Source organism: Apus apus, chromosome 1 (genome assembly GCF_020740795.1).
Source record: "Apus apus isolate bApuApu2 chromosome 1, bApuApu2.pri.cur, whole genome shotgun sequence".
NCBI classification, from domain to species: Eukaryota; Metazoa; Chordata; class Aves; order Apodiformes; family Apodidae; genus Apus; species Apus apus.
In genome coordinates this window covers 206,208,631-206,226,685 of record NC_067282.1, presented here as the reverse complement: position 1 = coordinate 206,226,685, position 18,055 = coordinate 206,208,631, and the positions used below count along the sequence as shown (strand labels likewise).

Here is an 18,055-nt window from a genome sequence, read left to right as displayed (position 1 = left end):
AGTTTTTGTTCCAGAGAATGAAAACCGTGGTTGGTAATGCGGGTTGTTTGTTGGCACACCCAAACCAGAGTCTGCTCAGTGTCATCTGCCCCCTTCAGCTCTCAAAGAGAAGCTCTTGGACTCCTGCTTGGCTTGTTGGCTCGAGGCTTCAGCAGGTCACTGAGGTGCTGCCAAGTCTGGGTCTTTCTCACACCTCATCTCCCCCTGGCCATGGCTGTGGTTGGGGGGCTGCCTTTCTCCACAGAGTTCTGGAGGCAGAGGAGCACTGAGCCAGGACGGGGAGTGTGCACTGCCCCTGCAGTCCTGTGGCTGCTGGAGCTCATGTAAATGCCTCTGCTGATCCGTGGCTGTCCAGCCAGTTCACTGCACATGCCTCCTGGTAATTTGATTGCTGCTGTTAATCAGATAGCCTGATGTCAGTGGCCCTAGATGACCCGAGATAGCAGTGAGCAATTCAGGGGGTTTAGGAGTGGTAATCTGCCTGGTTATCTTCCCTGAGGCAAATCGGTGTGTGCCTTGCCTGGGGTGGCATGTCACCTCTGGCTGTGTTGGGGTCCTCCTGTTGCACCTGACCCCCCTGGCCTGAGCAGAGGGGCAGGAGCAGCCCCAGCTCCTGGTGCCTGGTGGCTCCATCAGGGCTCGGGTGGGAGGGCAAGAGCAGGGTGGGCTTAGGGTGAAGGTTTTTCCACATTTTCCCAGCTTCTGTCAGTCTGCATCTCTGTGTTCTGCTGAGCCAGGTTCATGCCTCCATCTCTCTTCGGTTGCTCTTAGCTGGCTTTTCATCCATGAAGTGTCTAAGATAATCCCCTGTGCAGATGCAGTCCTTCCCAAAGCTCCCCAGCCTTACCCAAATATGTTCTTCTCACAGAAGGATGGAAACATCCCTTCTCAGGTAGGGTGTTGCATACTTGGAATGCACTGGATGGAAAAAAATGTTGGGTTTGGGGTTTCTTTTTTTCCTCCTTCCAGCTGCTTTAGCAGCGTCACTGGTCAGATACAAAGTGCTGCTGAAGCACTAATTGTCTGTCAAAACCCCATGTGCCTGGAGGTGCTCATGGACTGGACTTAAGTGCTGGTCACTGGAGTATGCTGTGGGTCAGGAGCCTGTGGTGGGAAGGACAGGCCCTTGGGCCAGGACTGTGACAACCAGCAGCTGCTGCTGTGGTGATCCCACCATCCTATTGGACAACATGAAGGTGCCCAGTGCAGGGCTGGAACCTGTGGGCAGGTGCACAGGTAGACAGTGGTCGGAGGATCTTGGGGGATGGCTGAGTCAGTCAGTGCCCTCCATCCCACCAGTGGCTTGTGCTGGATCCCAGGGAGCTGAAATCCTCTATTCCTGTGTTCAGGATGGTAACATCAGGCCATGTTTTTCCTCTTAGGAGAGTGAAGACTTGTCTGTAAGTCTTGTTCTTTAGGAGTTGCTTTTTAGGGTGTGATAAGGTTACCCACCCTCACTACTTCAGTCTTTCTCTCACATGGTACTGCTGATAGCTCAAAGCCCTCTAGGTCAGTTTGTTGGCAGTTTCTGGTGGTTATTTGGGGGGTATTCAGTGGTAGCTGCTGTTCAGCTACAGGGTTTTGGGGTTCTCTTTTCCCTTTCCTTAGTATCAGGTTGTCAGAGTGATTGCAGAAGAGAAGACCTTTCCCATCCTGGAAATGACCATATCCCTTTCTGAGCCTTCAAATCACATGACAATGAAATCATTGCCCTTCACAAGCTGAACCCCATCAGGATGATGATCCACACTTGGAGCTGGAGACAGACCATGTGAACCAGCCTTCTTGTGTCACACTGGGGTTCGACATCCAGCTGATGAGAAATGGTTTGATGGGGTCTACCTTAAGTGTGTGAGGGAAGGAAACACTCTCTGCTCTTGCAGAAGTTGCTGTCCTTGTGGCTCTACCCCAGCTTGCTATCCACCAAGGCCTCCAGGGTCTTTTCTGCTGAACTGCTCCATGGTCTGTGTCATTGCCAAAGCTGCTTGTTTCCCAGACATAGGATTTTGCATTTGTCCTTTTTCAGTTTGATGGGGGTCCTGCTTTCCTGTTCCTCCAGCCTGTCCTGGTCCCTCTAGGTGGCAGCCCTGCCCTTGTGGATATTGACCATTCCCCCCTGTTTGATGTTACCTGCAAACATGACCTCTGTGGTGCCCCACCTGTCTGGTCATTGGGTAGAGAATGATCCACTAACAACCACTCCAGCAGTGCATCAGGGCTTTCTTGCCTTTTCCTCCCTGGTTTTCAGATGTTTTGAGGACTCATGCAAGTGTTTTACTTCTCAGGAACCCAGTACCCTGATGGGATGAAACCAGGTGTTGCATCTTGGCAACCCAGCACTTCAAACCTCCGGGTCGTTTTTTCACCTTTTGTTTAATAAAAGTAACTTTTCCAGTTGCCCTTTTCCCTCTGTAAAAAGTAGGAAGAGTCCAAGTCCTTATGGTCAGTTCATCACCTGCCTTGCACTGTTACCCATTGGTCCATCAGAGGTGCCAGCAGTTGTCTTCTGAGCCAAATCCATGTTTTATCTTGTAAGCATTGCCAGCTTCCCAGCTTTCTTTGCAAAACCTTGCACCTCTAGCAGGGAGCCTGAACTTTTTATTCACAACATCGAGGCAGATCTTTCTTGTCTGGAAAGTTTTGGAGGTTCCTTGTTCTGCCCCTTTAAGTTCCTGGCAGGTCTGTGGGCCAAGCACAGGGGCTCTGATGGACTTGGCAGTAATGGGCATGGTGAAGGCTCCAGCCCTGACCAGAGGGGTGTTTTCAGTGCCCAAGTGACTTCAGACTTGCATGTTGAATATCTCCACCCTTGATGTTTCTGGTGTGGACACCTGGAGCTTGACCCCTGCCTACCCTTGATGCTGTTTGCTGCAGCATTGCAGGGCTGGGTGGTGGAGGTGGAGCTGTTTGCAGCTGGTGTGTGCAGGAGGGGCCTCAGGACCCCTCTGCACCAAGGGTGCTGCTGCCTCCTGCTGTTCACAGTGCATGTGTCTGTGCTGACTTGGGGGGAAGTTTCAGTTTCTCAAACAGCCTGATCCACCTGCTGGCTTTTTGTGCACCTGCCTTCCCCAGAGCCCACCAAGGCACTGGCTGCTTTTGTGAGGTGGAGGAGGACCTGAAGTGACCTGGGCATGCTGTACCTCCCACGCTCAGACTGGGAAGAGAGGGGTGATGGAGATGAGCGTGAGCTCCTGTGGTAGTTCAAAGGGAAGCAAGTGGGGTGTTGGGGTGTTTCTGGTTCCCATTGGGTTTAGGTGGTGTGAGTCCTCAGGTAAGGCAGCTTTCTTCCTGTGCCTTCTTCCAGTCCTCCTTTACCAGCAGCAGTGGGAGATGCTTCACTGCAGCTTTGATGTGCCTTTTCTGGGGGGAGGCTTCTCGTCTGTGTTTTCAACAAATCATGTTGCTTGGCCAAAGTCAAAGGGGGCTTTTCCCTGATCTCCTCAGCAGTGTTGCTGGTGTCCGGGCTGTGGCCTTCAGGGCTGATCCATCCAAGGCCCCAGTGCTGCTGGTTGTACCAAAACCAGAAAGCTTACCCGTAGAGCACAGCTTGGCTGTGAGGTGTGACCATTTGTCTCCATTTGATTTCCACTCTGCTTTGGACCATTAACTAAGGTGTACACTGGAAAATTATTATAGATGTGTGAGCTTGTTATAAATGTAGCTTTTACAGCCAATAAAGATGTCTGTGAGGACCATCAAAATGTGAACTCAGCACTGGAAGCTTTAATTATCAAGAGATTATAACTCAGTGTTATTTATTTGAAAAAACACCTCATAATTTCCTATTGATCTAAAGGATTGCTTATGGATGAGAGCAGGTGCCTCTGGAGAATCAAGCTGAAGCTAAACATCTTTAAACACAGGTTGTGATTTCTCCACTGTTGAGCTTTTATGTCCATGAGCTCTGGCACTGCCTGTGTTAGCTCTTCCCATCATGTCTGATGTAGGTTTTAGAAGCACAGACAAGTTTCCTAACGATCAGTAAATGTCAATTTTGTTCACATTTCCTTGTCCTCAAGGTAGTGGTGGTGGAGCTTTTCCGTTGATACAGGATTATTACATGCAGAGTATAAAAATACTATAAAAGTCATTGTTTCACATTTCTTTTAATTTAACTGGGATTTAACAGAGCTGCTGGCATCTTCCTAGTCTCCTCAGGGAAGCTGGTGACCCCATCCTGCCCTGCCCCACAGCAGGACTTGGTGCTTCTCCCAGCCCAGCCCCACCAGCTGGTTTCTCCAGCCCAGGGAGGTCCTGCTGAGGAGCAGCCCTGCCCTCCTGCCCACCAGCTGCTCCCATGGCTGGTGACAGGGATCTCCCTCCCCTCCTCCTGCAGTCCCCAAAAGGGACCAGTCCCCATCTCCATCCCTGAGGAACAGACCATGTAACCAGGCACCAGCTGAGCTCTGTATGGCCCATCACCGCCCTTGGAGCCTGGTGGTCCATCCAGATTTCCACCCACCTCATTGTCCTCCTGCCCAAACCTGTCCTGTTCTGCAGTAAGGATGATGCAGGAGACCCCACTGAACACCTCCCCAGGATCAGGATGAACAACGTTTGCTGTGCTGCCCTTGTTCAGAGCCAGGTGTCCCGTTGGAGAAGGCAGAAGAAAGCAAGGACTGAGAAGGAACCAGAGAGGTCATTTTTCAGGCTCCTGTGCCTCCCCCAGTTCAGCTCTGTCTGAAGCTCTGCCCAGTGTTCCCTCCCCAGCTGGTTCTGCCCTGAGCTGGGCTCTGGCTGCAGCCTCAGAGTGCTCTGCTCCTGCACTTGCAGCTGGAGGGTTTTCTGACACCTAATCTGAATCTTTCTTCCTGATTTCAAGCCTGTTACTATTCTGTGGTCATTTGGAGCAGGTTACTCCTGTCCTGCTGCAGCTGCCCACCTTCTGCTTTACAGCCACGTCACCCCTTCCCACCAGATCTTCTGATCTCTGCGCTGAATATCCCAGAGCTCACAAGTTTTCCTGCAGAGACCTGCAAAGCATCATCTGGTCGTTGCTATTGATTTACTCTGAATTCCTCCCATGTCTTTTATTTAACTCTGTTTCTAAAAGCAGCCTTCTGCAGCTGACACCAGCCTGTTCCCACGCAGCCCAGGGGTTACCTCACATGTGTGAGAGGTGAGGACACTGATTGTCAGTCCTGGAATGTTTTCCCTGTTCTGCCACAGGGTGACTTTGTTGACTCATTTTCAGCTTGTGATCCTCAGATCTTCAGCCCTGCCCTGCATTTGTGCCTGGTGTCACAGACTGGCTGAGCCCTTGGGTCTGGGGAGACCCGGGGTGGTGTCTCCTGCTGGGACAGGCCAGGTCTGTAGCTGCTCCCAGCCTCTCCTGATCACGCTTGGAAAGCCTCCCCACCTGGAGCACTCCCACCCTGTGGCTTGTTCCCATACTCAGCTGTTCTCCTGGTGAATCACAGATTGGTAGGGGTTGGAAGGGGCCTCTGGAGATCATCCTAGTCCAATCCCCTGCCAGAGTAGGGTCACAGGATGGTGTCCAGGTGGGTTTGGCTTGTCTCCAGGGATGGAGACTCCATAGCCTCTCTGGACAGCCTGTTCCAGTGCTCTGCCACCCTCAAGGTACAGAAATTCCTCCTCATGTTTAGATGGAATTTCCTGTGTTCAAGTTTGTGCCAGTTACGTCTTGTCCTGCCACTGGGCACTGCTGGAAAAAGACTGGCCCCCTCCTCTTGACACCCACCCTCTAAGTGTTTATAAGCATTGATAAGATTCCCCCCTCAGTCTTCTTCTCCAGACTAGAAAGTCCCAAGTCCCTGAGCTTTTCCCCATCAGGGAGATGTTCTAGTCCTCTCATCATCTTTGTAGCCCTTTCTGTCCCCTCTCCAGCAGTTCCCTGTCTCACTTGCACTGGAGAGTCCAGAACTGGACCCAGTTCTCCAGATGTAGCCTCACCAGGACAGAATGGAAGGGGAGGAAAACCCCCCCCTTGACCTGCTGCCCACACTTCTTGGTGCACCCCAGGTTGCTACTGGCCTTCTTGGCCACAAGGGCACATTGCTGGCTCATGATCAGCCTATTGTCCACCAGGACTCCCAGGTCTTTTTTCCACAGAACTGCTTTCCAGAAGGTCAGCCCCTAACCTGTACTGATCCATGGGGTTGTTCCTCCCTAGGTGCAGTACCCCGTGCTTGTCCTTGGTGCATTTCAGAAGGTTTCTCTCTGCCCAGCCCTCCAGGCTGTCCAGGTCACTCTGGATGGCAGCACAGTCCCCTGGTGTGTCAGCCACCAGGTGAAGAGCCTTTTCATTGTGTCATGCAAGATTTCTCCCATTGCACCTTGTGCCTATTGACTCTTGTTCCTTGCACACCTGGGAGGAGAGGCTGGTTCCCATCTTCTGCAATCCATCCCTGTACAGAAACTGTCATTATCTTTGTCTCTGTTGACTAAATCTATTCTGTTTCTTGGGCTTCCAACAATTATTTCAATTCTAATCCTTTAATGACTTTGCAACTCCTTCCAGCTTGGTCTCACCTAGGAATTTGATAAGCATATTCTGCACTCCCATCATCCAGGTTGCTAATGAAAAAATTGAATAGGAATGAACCTGGGGTAGGTTTTGTGAAATCCATTTAGCACACATTTTTAGCTTGACAGTTAGTCATGAATTAGTTTTCTGATCGGTTTTTCATCACTTGGCAGGAGTTTTAGCTAGATTTAATTTCTGTTGTTTCTGAGAATATCACATAAGGCTGTCAAAGTTTTTGCAGAAGACAGCTATATATCTTCAGTGGCTTCACCCTTCACAAAGAAGTAACTTGATCCTTCCTAGAAGTAACTTGGGTCCCTTAAACTTGGCTTGCTCTTTACAAGTTGCTGCTGTTGGTCATCTTCAATACCTGGAAGGGGGCTATAAGAAGGCTGGAGAGAAGACCTGTTCACAAGGACATGGAATGATAGGACAAGGGGTAAAGGTTTTAAGCTAGAAAAGGGTAGATTTAGGTTGCACATTAGGAAAAAGTTCTTTACTATGAGGGTGATGGATCACTGGAACAGGCTGCCTAGAGAGTGGTGGGGACTAGATGTCAGGGAAGGGATGTCTAAAGGTCATCTAGTCCTGGAGACATTCAAGGTCAGGCTTGATGGGGCTCTGAGCAATCTGTTCTAGTTGGAGGTGTCCCTGCTTATTGTAGGGGGGTTGGACTAGATGACCTTTGCAGGTTCCTTCCAACCCAAGATATTCTGTGATCTCTCTTCATGAACTAGCTGCTTTGCCCAGCATTTTTCTGGGCAGAAAAGTGAAGTCTCCTGTTCTGTAGTGCAGTGTTCTCCCCTTGTGCAGTGCATCTAAAGCTGGTTGTAACTTCCCTTCCTTGCCAGAGAACTGTCACAGATGGTCTGAGCTCACCACTGGGGCCTGAGGTGGTCCCACCAGGTCTTGGCAGCTCCTGGTCTGCAGATCTCAGGTGCTTTCTCACAGAGTAAACGTGGTTCATAAACTGGAACCAGGTGGAAAGGCAGGTGCTGCCCCAAACACCGTGTGGCAGTTTTGTGAGGCCCAACTGATCTGCATGAGCAGGTGTGAGCACAAGGCTGGGCAAGAGGCCAGCAGCCTGGGGGGTGTGAAGCCCTCCTGCCCACCCCCATGCTGGGGGCTCCTGTTGTCCCACCACTCTTGGCACACCTTGTTTCACCCCATTTTGTACCTTAGCCTTTCTCAGCCCCTTTTGCATCTGTCACACACCCAGTTGGGCCAGACAACACTGTGGATGGTTCTCCTTAAATCTCCAGAGTCACAGGCTGATATTTGTGTCAGCTTCTCTGTGCCAGACAAGCAGGTTGGTCCATGTGTTTGCTTCAGAGATTTGTATCTTGTTGCTTTAAAACAGGCATCATGGTCTGAGCTCTGTAATTCGCAGTCGTGTTGCCCAGGCAACAGAATGCTCTCAAATGGAGTGATTTTGTTAAAGAATGTCTTCACTTAACTGAGATTTTTCTAATTTAAGTTAAATTTTGGCTGACAGTGTTTGGATTTCGAGCTTATTAATGACACCACATCTTGTGATGTCATAGAAATTAATAAATTTAATTCTGCTCATGTAGACTATAAGTGATCAGTGTCAGCTCTCACTAGCTGCCATTGTTCATCAGCACAAAACACAGGAACAGCATCTGCTCTTGGGTGGGTTTTAAAGACTTGGTCCTGACTAATGCCCACAGTTGTAGCTGATGTGAGGACATCTATAGCTTTATTTTTATTAATCAGCTCCATATCTTTCTTGTCATCACTACAACAGTAACCACATCCCCCTCCATCTGTTCTCTTGTCAAATGCTTGGATTGTGAGGGTTGTGGGGTTTGGTGTGTGCAGAGCCCACTGATTTTGCTTACTAGCTCTAGTAAGATATTAAAATAATTTATGGAGGTGTGGAGTTCCTGTTGGCACTTGGAGTGGTTATTCAACCTCTTATGTATTAAAAATGCAGCACATCTTCCTCAAACTTACTGCATCTGCTGTTTGAGTGGGAAAACTTTGGGTTTTTTTAGCATTTAAAAGTATGTTAGGTTTCAAGATTCTAATTGATTGCAGTTTGGGATCTCTGACAAATGGTTTGTCTGTGCTTAGACTCCTTGTTGTCCTTATTGATCAGACCACACAGGAACCCAGCTTCTTCTAACCTTTCTTACACTTCAGATTAATTAAAAGCTGGTCTGCAATCCAGATGTTAGAAGCCTAGTTTGCAATGCAAATGAGCTCTTAGTGGTTGCTTTGCCTGCTTGCTCCTTTTAGAGTGAGGACGTTTTGCACAGGTGAGGTGGGCACCTCTGGGTCTGGCTCAGCATCTCCCGGGGGGCTCAGTGACCGTCCCCAGAACCTTCCTTGCTTCTCCAGACACAGGAGGTGCTGCCTCTGCACTGCAGCTTTGCTGCTCTGCCACGTGTGGAACAACCCCTGCCCTCAGGTGTAAGCACCATGGCTGTTCAGGCCTCTCGGGGAGTATGGGTGAAAGGACATCCTCCTCCTCCTCCTCCTCCCTCCTCCTGAAAATACAAACTCATTAGCTCTCTGAAGAGCAGCCTGGGCCCTGGCTCATGGGTGGAGTTGCCCACAGGGCACAGGGGGGACACAGCTCTGGGCTGCCAGCTCTCCTGGTGGAGTCTGTCACCTCTCCTCCTAAGCTGTTTAATTACCCTCTGCGAGAGAGCATCTTTTAGCCCAGTGTTGCTCTGCCTAATTTAATCATCCTGTTACCAGCTCTTGTGTGTTCAGTTACTGGAGAGCCCTGCAGCTGGACTTGCTCCCTGGGCCGTAGCACCTGCGTGCAGTGATCACCTCAGCTCCACTGAGCAGTAAGGAGCTGGGTCTCCTTTGACTTCCACATCTTGAAGGCGTTCACAGCTGCTGGATGGGTTTTGTGTCCCTCATGTGACTCTGTTCCCTTCCTGTGCTGCCCTGGCGTGAGGGGTGACCCGGTGCCTCCGCACAGATCCTGCTGCAACACGAGGAGCTCAGCACCAAGTTCACAGGAGGCTTCCACTGATACTTTCAGTTGACCTTTATGTCAGTGTCAGTTGCTATTCAGAGGGTTTACACTGAAGTTCTTCCCTGCCTTGTGAGGGTTTCACCTCCTGCAGCCCCGTGCCCTGCCCTGGCTCTGGGGCTCTGCTGTAGCAGAGACCTGTTGATCCCACCTTGTGTCCTCAGGATCCCTTCCTGAGGCTGGGTGGTCATGGCCATCACAGAGCAGGTCTGGACCAAGGACCTGAGCTGCACCTCTAAGTAATGTCCTGCTTGATGGGGTCTCTACATTAACGAGTACACTTGGAGCAAGGAAATTGTATAGAAGAGCTTATATACAGGTGGATCTCCTGAGACTGATCTAAAGACACTGTCATGGGCAAAGGTAAATGTATTGTACCTTTCTAGATGCAGATGTCCTGAGTGGAGGTCAAGATGTCACTTGTCCTAGCTGCTCTGAGTAGGTAATCAGCCCTGGAGATGTTTGTCAAATCTGCTTCTAGCTGTCAGGAAACCCTTGATTCAGGCAGAGCAGATTTCTCTCAGTGCTCCTCTGTGCTGAGAAAATCAGAATTTTTATTTTTAAGGCTTTAGTAAGGGTTGTTTTTGGTTTTTTTTTTTTGACCAGTAAGCATATTTCTTTGTCCTTCCAGCAGTGAACGGGTGGCATAATTGATCACCAACCCTTTTGTAATACTTGCAAGATGTAAAGTGAGTGAACCCACTTCTGTCAGTCTTACCTCGGGTCAGGGTTTCCAAGTTTCTGCTTTCAATTTTTTTGCCTCCTTCATAAAAACATGTGACCCCAAACTGGGCAGATCAACATACAGCTCCTCACCATCTTCCTAGAGTTAAATTTGCCTTTATGCCATGTCACCATTTTCTTGACTTGTATTTAGTTTGGGGTTGTGGCTGTTACCACAGGCTGTTTTCTGCTTTATGAAGCCTTGCAGGTTATTCTCCGCCTTTATTTATTATGTATTTAAGCACTTCATTTCTCCCTTCCCAGTGTAAGTTTGGACTAGACCTCACTGGCTTTCATCTTTCTGATTTCAGACATGGTTGCTTCTGTCAGCCAGACTCATAAACTTGTCAGTCAAACTCTACATATCGTGCTTTTTTTCCTTTAACAAGATTTACTTTCCCAAAACTACGGAAATTATTAGTAAAACAAGAATAAAATCTAATTAGATTCTCTGCTGTCAAAACTGGCATTAAGGTATGCAGGAGAAAATAGTTCAGAAAAGCACTCTAAATGCTAAATATGCATCAGTATTCTTAATCTACCATACATGGCCTCTCTGAAGGTTTTACAAAGCGAGCTGTGCAGTGTGAGGGCAGGTGATGCTTCTTATGCTGTATTATAAAATATTATGATACTTTTGAAAATGTTCCAATCAGGAAGAAAGCTGATCAGGTGAGGAAAAGGTGCAGTAACAAATGAAGAAAATAAGAATATAAACCCAGCTGTGGGCCAAAAAGGAATTCTGGGAAGGGAAAAAGTGTGAATAAGCATAACTGAAAATATAAAGACAAGTTCTGGCTGGAAGAAGAGCTGGGAAAGAAATTAGAGGAAAGCATGAAAGGGAGGGAAAAGGGGAGTTAATTTTTAAACAAAGTTAAAATGACATTTTTGTTAGAATGAAATGAGGGAGACAAGAGCAAGCTGTTTTCCTGGCAGTGTTTCCACTCTGAGAATTCAGCCCTTTCTTGGACAGCACAAAACTCCTTCTGTGTGAAGAGGTGGTTTTGGTGCGCTCCTGGGAGGCTGCAACACGAAGGGAAGTCCCTGGAGGGGCTGCTGGTGGGAGAGCCCTCACAGCACAGCATCATGGAATGGTTTGGGTGGGAAGGGACCTGAGAGCTCATCCAGTGCCACCCCCTGCATGAGCAGGGACACCTCCCAGAAGAGCAGGGTGCTCCAAGCCCCATCCAACCTGCCCTGGTGCCCCTGGGACTGATGCCAGGTGGCTCAGCCCTTGGTTTACAGCCAGGGCTGTTGGTAACTGTTTACAAGTGCTGATAGTCCTTCTGTGCCTTGGAATTTCTCTTGTTTTCCAAGAGACAATCTTTTAATGGAAAGTGCCTCTGCTTGTTTTTTCAAGATTTTCTGTAACTTACTAGCACGTGCCTCTTTGAATATGAAGGTAACAGAAATCCTTCCTGCCCTCTTCCCCCTCCTGAGATGTTTCTGTCCCACACACCCTGTCGTTTGAGAAGGATGTGTTCCCTGTTCCTGCCCAGCTCCTGCCTGCTTGCCTCTTCTGCATTGCTGCCTACAGTTGTATCCTCTGCATCTGTGATGGACCCAGGACAGACCTGTGGCTTTTCTTCTTTCTGACAGATGCAAAACGTTTTCTCCTGGCAGGTTACTGCTTTATTTAGCTGCTCTTATCAATAGTAATACAGTTGAACTCTGGGCTTCCTGCTGCTGGAGTGCAGGACTGCAGACCAGGAGATGACTATCTGGCCATGAATGATTTTCTGTTGTCATGGATGGGCTGGAAGTTGTTTTTCCTGAGGGACTGAGCGTGGTCACGCTCACAGAGCAGCTACAGGTGCCGGAGTCACCGCCTGCTCGGGACACACGTCCCCTCTCCCACGTGTCCCTCCGTGGCACCCACAGGTGGGTGCTTGAGTGCTGCCCCAGGCACGAGGCAGCCTGCCCTGCAGGGAGCAGCTTTCATTTGCCTGCTGAACTTCTGGGTTATTTACCTACTCTCAAGGCTTTCTTCTTATCCTCATTTTATTTGATTTGTTTTCACTGTCTTTTCATTTAAAGCCTGCATTGTAAAAATTGATCAGATTTCTGGCCTCCTGGCTCCCTCCCACTCCTCCTCCAGTCTTCAGTGTGAGCCTGAGCTAATTCTGAGTCAGATGCCATCTCAGCTTCCATTATCCAGCTGATGTTGCTGGCTGGAAATCTCCCTGCCTGGCAGCGGTCGCTCTCCAGTCACAGACATTCCACACAGGAGGTTCCTGCTCTTCCCCAACCTCCAGCCTGAGCCCGTGGCTCTTGGCAGGTCTGTCACACCTGTCTGTAGCTCTGGTGGTCAAGACCATTCTGGACACAGATCTACACTACCCAGTCCCTTGAGAGCATCCCTTAGTGCTGGCTGGATCAGTGACTAAACTGACCAACTCTTGCCAAGAGGACTGGTCTGCCTGTCCTCTCTGTCCTATTTTGTCCACTCTAGATGGCATCACCCAGCATGACTCCCATCTGAACAAAGTGGCGAAGAAATATCCTCACTGAGATGTCCCTCCTCTCTCCTGTGTCTGAGATGCTCTTTTTCCCAGGCACTGACCATCCATGGACCTTGCATTCAGCTCCCTGTGACAAGTAACCAAACCTGATCTTTGAAGGCATGGCTTGGTGGCACTGGGAGGTTTCTGTTCAGGTGCCATCTGGCTCCGGCCAAACCTGTCATTCTTCCCTTGCAGAATCTTTTTCTGAACTTTCAGGAGATGCCACCAAACCCACCTTTGGTCTCTGCCAGAGCTGAGGTTCATTTCCAGAGCCTTTCTGCAGTGCAACAAATTCATAGAAACTGTGACCCCTAGGACATGGCACTTTTCAGCCTGCAAGTGTCACAGCAGGATGTAGGGGAGGTGACACCTGTGCTGAGGCTGCTGGTGGTGCCCATACCAGTACTTCCTGGGTAACACACCACTGTTCTCCTGGTAGCCTGTACTGGTGGTAGTCAGCCCTGCTGGCTGACAAGGGTGAGATTCCCTCCTCAGAGGCTGGAGTTCACATTTCTCTTCCTCCAGCTCAAAGGCTTAATTGAGTAGTATGGGTCCAAGGTGCCTCCTTAAGGTTTGTTCCTACTTCCCAGAAACATTCAGAGTACCCTGCTCCTCTTGTTGGAGGAGATCACAGCATCATCCTCCTCTCTTTAGGATAGTTGTGTGATGCAGCTCATTAGGAAAATCATCTTGTTCTCTCAGTAGCTCCATGTGCCTCAGCTGAAAATCCAGAGGAGGTTCTGCCTCTCTGAGCCCTGAGCTGGCTGGTTGCAACTCTGGGCAGTCTTGGTTTCTCTCATGTTTACCTGTGCCTGCTGGCTGATCCAGCTCAGTGGCAGATACTCCCCGGAGGCTTTGTGGCAGTGTTGGTGCAGCTGCCTGGCTAAGGTGTCTCCTCTAAAGCAAAGGGCTCAGCCTGTGCTCCTTGGGAAAGCAAAAGTGCTCTTTGCTGTGTGGAGCCTGGGCTGCAGGGTGGGTGTTGGGCAGCAGAGAGGGGGTGTGGGCAGGGGGCCCTGGGGTGTGTGCCCCAGATCTGCTCGGTAGCTCCGCACAGGAGGTCTGTCTGTTGCCTCCAGGAGGTATTTGGTCTACAGCCTCGTCGTGCCATGATGACCCCAGTGACAGTCCCAGGAAGCACCAGACTGGTGGCATCTGTGCCGTACGGTGGCAGCACAGGCGGCTGCGAGCGTCCCCAGAGCGCCTGCTCGTCTGGCCCAGATGGAGCTGCCATCTGTGAGCAGCAGGATTGACCTAGTAGGACTGCCAGATTTCTGGAAACCTAGAACAAATATAGAACGTGCTTGGAGTCTGCCTGGCAGAGTGAAGGTAGACAACTTTGAAAAGAGTCCAGCCACAGAGCAGTGCTACCTGATGAATAGCGTGGGGGTTGAAAAGAGTCATTCTGTTATCTGGGAAGTAGAAAATCATCAGCAATGGAAAGTTGCAGGAACTGGAGACGTCTTGGGTAAAGTGATACTGAAATAGTTGACAACAGTCTGGCATGTTGACAGGTGCTTCTCAGGGTCTGAGGAGAGCAGAGCAGCTTGAACGTGTTAGGACAGTAAACTGGCTGCCTGCGCCCTAATGATCCCTTTTACATTCCTCCTGCATGGAAGGTCTGCTCCATTCTTGCCCAGCAGCTCTGCTGGTGCTCAGTTGGTTCTCTCTCCATCACCTCCCAGAGCCACAGTGTCCCACCTGCTTCCCCAGGGCTCTGCTGCTGCCTTTGCAGCCCAGGGCTGTCACTGCCCCTGGTGCCTTCTGCACACGCAGCGTGACAGTGGTGACGTTCTGGACTCCTCTCTGCTGCAGTTGCTGCCTTCACAGTGGATCCTCATGGGCTGTAACCAAGCTCTGTGCCAGCCTGTGTCCCCAGGAGAGTTGGGGGGCTGGGAGATCCTTCCCAGTGTCATGGGCTTTTATTTTTTTATTGGAGACATTTGCCCAGTGTCAGATCTCAGAGCTGTGACTCTTACAGGAATATTTAAATGATCTTTCAGTTTTCTGCTGTTAACTCAAGACCTTGCAAGCACTTGGACATTACATGGCACACAGCCTGCTCAGGTGTCTTTCCTTCTTCTTTCCTGGAGATGTTACTGATCTAAAAAGATAAAAATAGGCAAACTGCTGTTAGATTAAAAAGCATTGTCACTTTGATACCAGACTCTGGAATGCTCCAGGGTGTGGCAGCATTCCAGACAGTGACCCTGTGCCACTGGTCGTGTGTTCTGTGCCCCCTGGACACTGCTCAGCATGGGCCGAGCAGAGGGACAGAGTCTGTGTTGGTGGCATCAGGGCCAGGCACCACGAGAAGTGCCCTTTGCACAATGTCTGCTGTCGTGTGACATCTCCAGGACAAAGAGCTTGGCTGTGATGCTGAGGTGACGTTCCTACCTGTGTGGGACATCTGCCTCGTTGTTTGAAATGAGACCAATGATCTGCAGGGAGGTCAGAGTGTTTCTTTTCTGGTAGTCACTGCTTCCTCCTGCTTTGGTACATGAGCACTACAATTGCTGGCTGTGAAATAGGGTTTTCTCAATATGTATTTTCAGGGGTTTCCTGCCTTGAGACCCTTCTCTCGTTTGCCTGCCCCCCAAAAGCTTGTACCTTACCACGTTGGCTGGTGTGGGCAGCGAGGTAGGGCTGGGCAGGAGTGGGGACCTTGGTGGCTCCAGGAGGGAAGCTGGTGCCATGGAGCACCAGCTGGGGTGACAATGCAAGACATAAAATCCTGTCATCTCCTTTGCTTCTTCCAAGTTGGATTGAAAAATGCAGCCAGCAGGGATCTTCTCCCTTATCAGGGGTTTCTGTGAGATTATGTTCTTAACAGACTTCCTATCCAGCGTGTTTCTTCTCGCCTTTCTGGGAAGTCATAACGCTTCCAAGGCAGGAGAGAGGGAGGTTCTGGCTCCTGCATCATCACTGTCCTGGGCTGGGACCTCCTGTGGGTGGTGGGACCATGGGGGGAGACCTCCACCTCCTGCTGGGAGGGACACTGGGACGTGTGCGGTGGCCGGAGCTGCTCCACAAACATTCACCACGTGTTCCAGCAGTTACTCCTGAGAGACACATACAAAGAGACTCAGGGTTTGTACCCTGGATTTGGGGCTTTCACGGGGACAATGGGTCGTACCTTAATTGTTTGTTTGAGGAACTTAGAAGTTCAAATGCATTTTCTAAATGCTGCTTTCCAGCCTTTTGTCAGTTTGGTTATTTGTGCTCTCAGATTTCCCCAAACTCGGGTCATTTGCCCTCCTGTACAACAGCTTTCTTTACCTGCTCAAAGACTGTAATGTTTGAGAGAGCAGACCTTGGGAATGTGTCTGTATATATAAGGAAGAACAGAGAAGAATCATAATTTGAAGCAAACTTGGGGGGCAAACAGATTATTGCTTGATTTTTCTCAGCTGCTGTGGCCAAATTTCCTGAGTGCAGGAGGAAGGTTTCCTTTCTTTCAGCCATCACTGATGGCTCCCAGCTCAGCTGAGGAGAGGAGCATGAATTCTGGGCTCCAGAAAATGAAAATAAATCATAATCACATAAACATTGTTGAGCTGAGGATAGTAAGAGTATTTCTGCTGATAAAGGATCATAGTAGAAAGGTCTGTACGCTGAACTGAGTCACCACGTTAAATATATCCCTTCGTCACAAGTTAGTGGTGAGATGCAAATGAGCCTCATTTCTGAAGCTGTTCTTGTAGGAGGGTGGGAAGTGTTGAACAGCTGGAGCTGCCAGGGTGGCTCTTGCCTTCCTCACTGTCTGAGGGGTTTCATTCCTGCTACCTTTCTGGTCAGATGCATTTGCCTCTAGTACCTCACTTGAAAATAAAAGGGGTGGTGGTTGTGATGGTCCCAGCATGGACAGGCAGAACCTGCAGCTGTGTCTCAGCCTGGTCTCACATGCCCTGAGCAGCAGCACTTTGTTTTCACCCAGGATCAGGTGGATCTGGCTGCTTCTTGTTCTCAGATCAGCTGTAGGTGCTGGTGGTGAGAGGCTCAGCAGAGACTGAGAGTGCTGGGAGGGTGAGAAGGGCAGAAATGTCTGGGGGGACACTGGAGGCAGGACTCAACCAGAGCAGCTCTTCCAGTTTAATTTCCTGAGCACCAGTGATGGGTTCCCTGTGCTGCTGCCCATCTCACTCTGGTTCTTTTGCATGTCAAAAGAATTCCTTTGGACCATGTTCTGAAAATACGGGTTTGTTCTGCCCTACCAGCTGTGATGTGGTGCTGGTTCAGGTGTTTTTCAAAAAAATGTAAGAAATTAACTTAGCTCAAGCAATGCTGCTTGTTCCTTGGTTCAAGTTTTGCTTCCTTCTCTCCTGTCTCAGCACCCATTAACCTCCCTTAGTGTGGCCTGTGGCTGCTCTGCAGTTCCACAGGACGTGATCACCTCTAGAAGTGGTTCCTGGAGTAAGACAGACCAGTGTTGTCTGGGTGCTTTGCTGGCAGACCCATGTTCAGCTTCCCCTGTTTCCTTGTTCCTTTGAGCTCTCCAAGATCCTTCCTCTGGAGAGAAACCATGGGTTGGGTGGTGAGCAAAGCAAAAATTCTTGTTGGTCTAAAATGCCATGGCTGTACTGGGGCTGTCCTGGGCAAGCTGCTGCTGCAGCTTTCTGGGTGGAAGTGGTTTCTTGGCCAGCACAGCCTGGAACAAGCATGAGTGGACCATTCAGATGAGACATGCAGGGAGCTCGACTGCTGGAAAGCCACTTGTTGTCAACTAAGGGCCATTCCCTGACAAGGTCTGGGCTGGAGAGCACCTTGTCCATACCAGCAGGACCTCAGGTTAATTCCTGGCTGGTGTTGGGCAACTCCTCACCAGTGGAGCAGAGGGAAAGGGTTCTCTCTGAGCCATTCACCACGCTCTGGTGGCACAAGCCATGGCCAGATGCTCTCCCTGTGGTGCTGAGGGTGTGTTCATGCTGGGATTCTGGGCTGGGTGAGCTGAGGCAGAAGGATTGTTGGCTCCATGTCCCCACAGAAGCAGCTGTTGTTGGTCCATCTGGTGTCACCCATGCGGGTGAGCGCAGGATCCCTGCTGCTCAGAGCTGCTCAACTCTCTTCCTTCCCTCTCTTTTCAGGTGGCCATCATTGCAGGAAATTTTGAGTTGGCTGAAATCATCAAAACCCATAAAGAGTCCGATGTTGGTGAGTCTGGTCTTCCTTCCTCCTCCTTTTCTCCCTTTCTGATCTCACCTTGGAGCCCAGGGCTGTGCTGGTCTGGGTCTGGTGAGTGGTGATTTCCTGGTGCTGCCTGCAGTGGGTGGTGGGAGCTGCAGCTTCCAGCTCCTCTTGGGCCTTGGAATGGCAGGACAGAGCCACCTTCCT

The 18,055-nt window shown here is 50.0% G+C and overlaps 1 protein-coding gene across 6 annotated transcripts in view; it reads left to right on the top strand.

The window, feature by feature from the left end:
- SHANK3 (SH3 and multiple ankyrin repeat domains 3) overlaps nt 1-18,055 on the top strand; it is a 311,807-nt gene that overhangs the window by 85,199 nt on the left and 208,553 nt on the right. For all 6 annotated transcript variants that reach the window (XM_051612097.1, XM_051612081.1, XM_051612074.1 and 3 more), the window contains one exon: nt 17,809-17,875. In XM_051612097.1, coding sequence (XP_051468057.1) covers nt 17,809-17,875 — 67 coding nt within the window. The remainder of the gene's footprint in view (nt 1-17,808; nt 17,876-18,055) is intronic.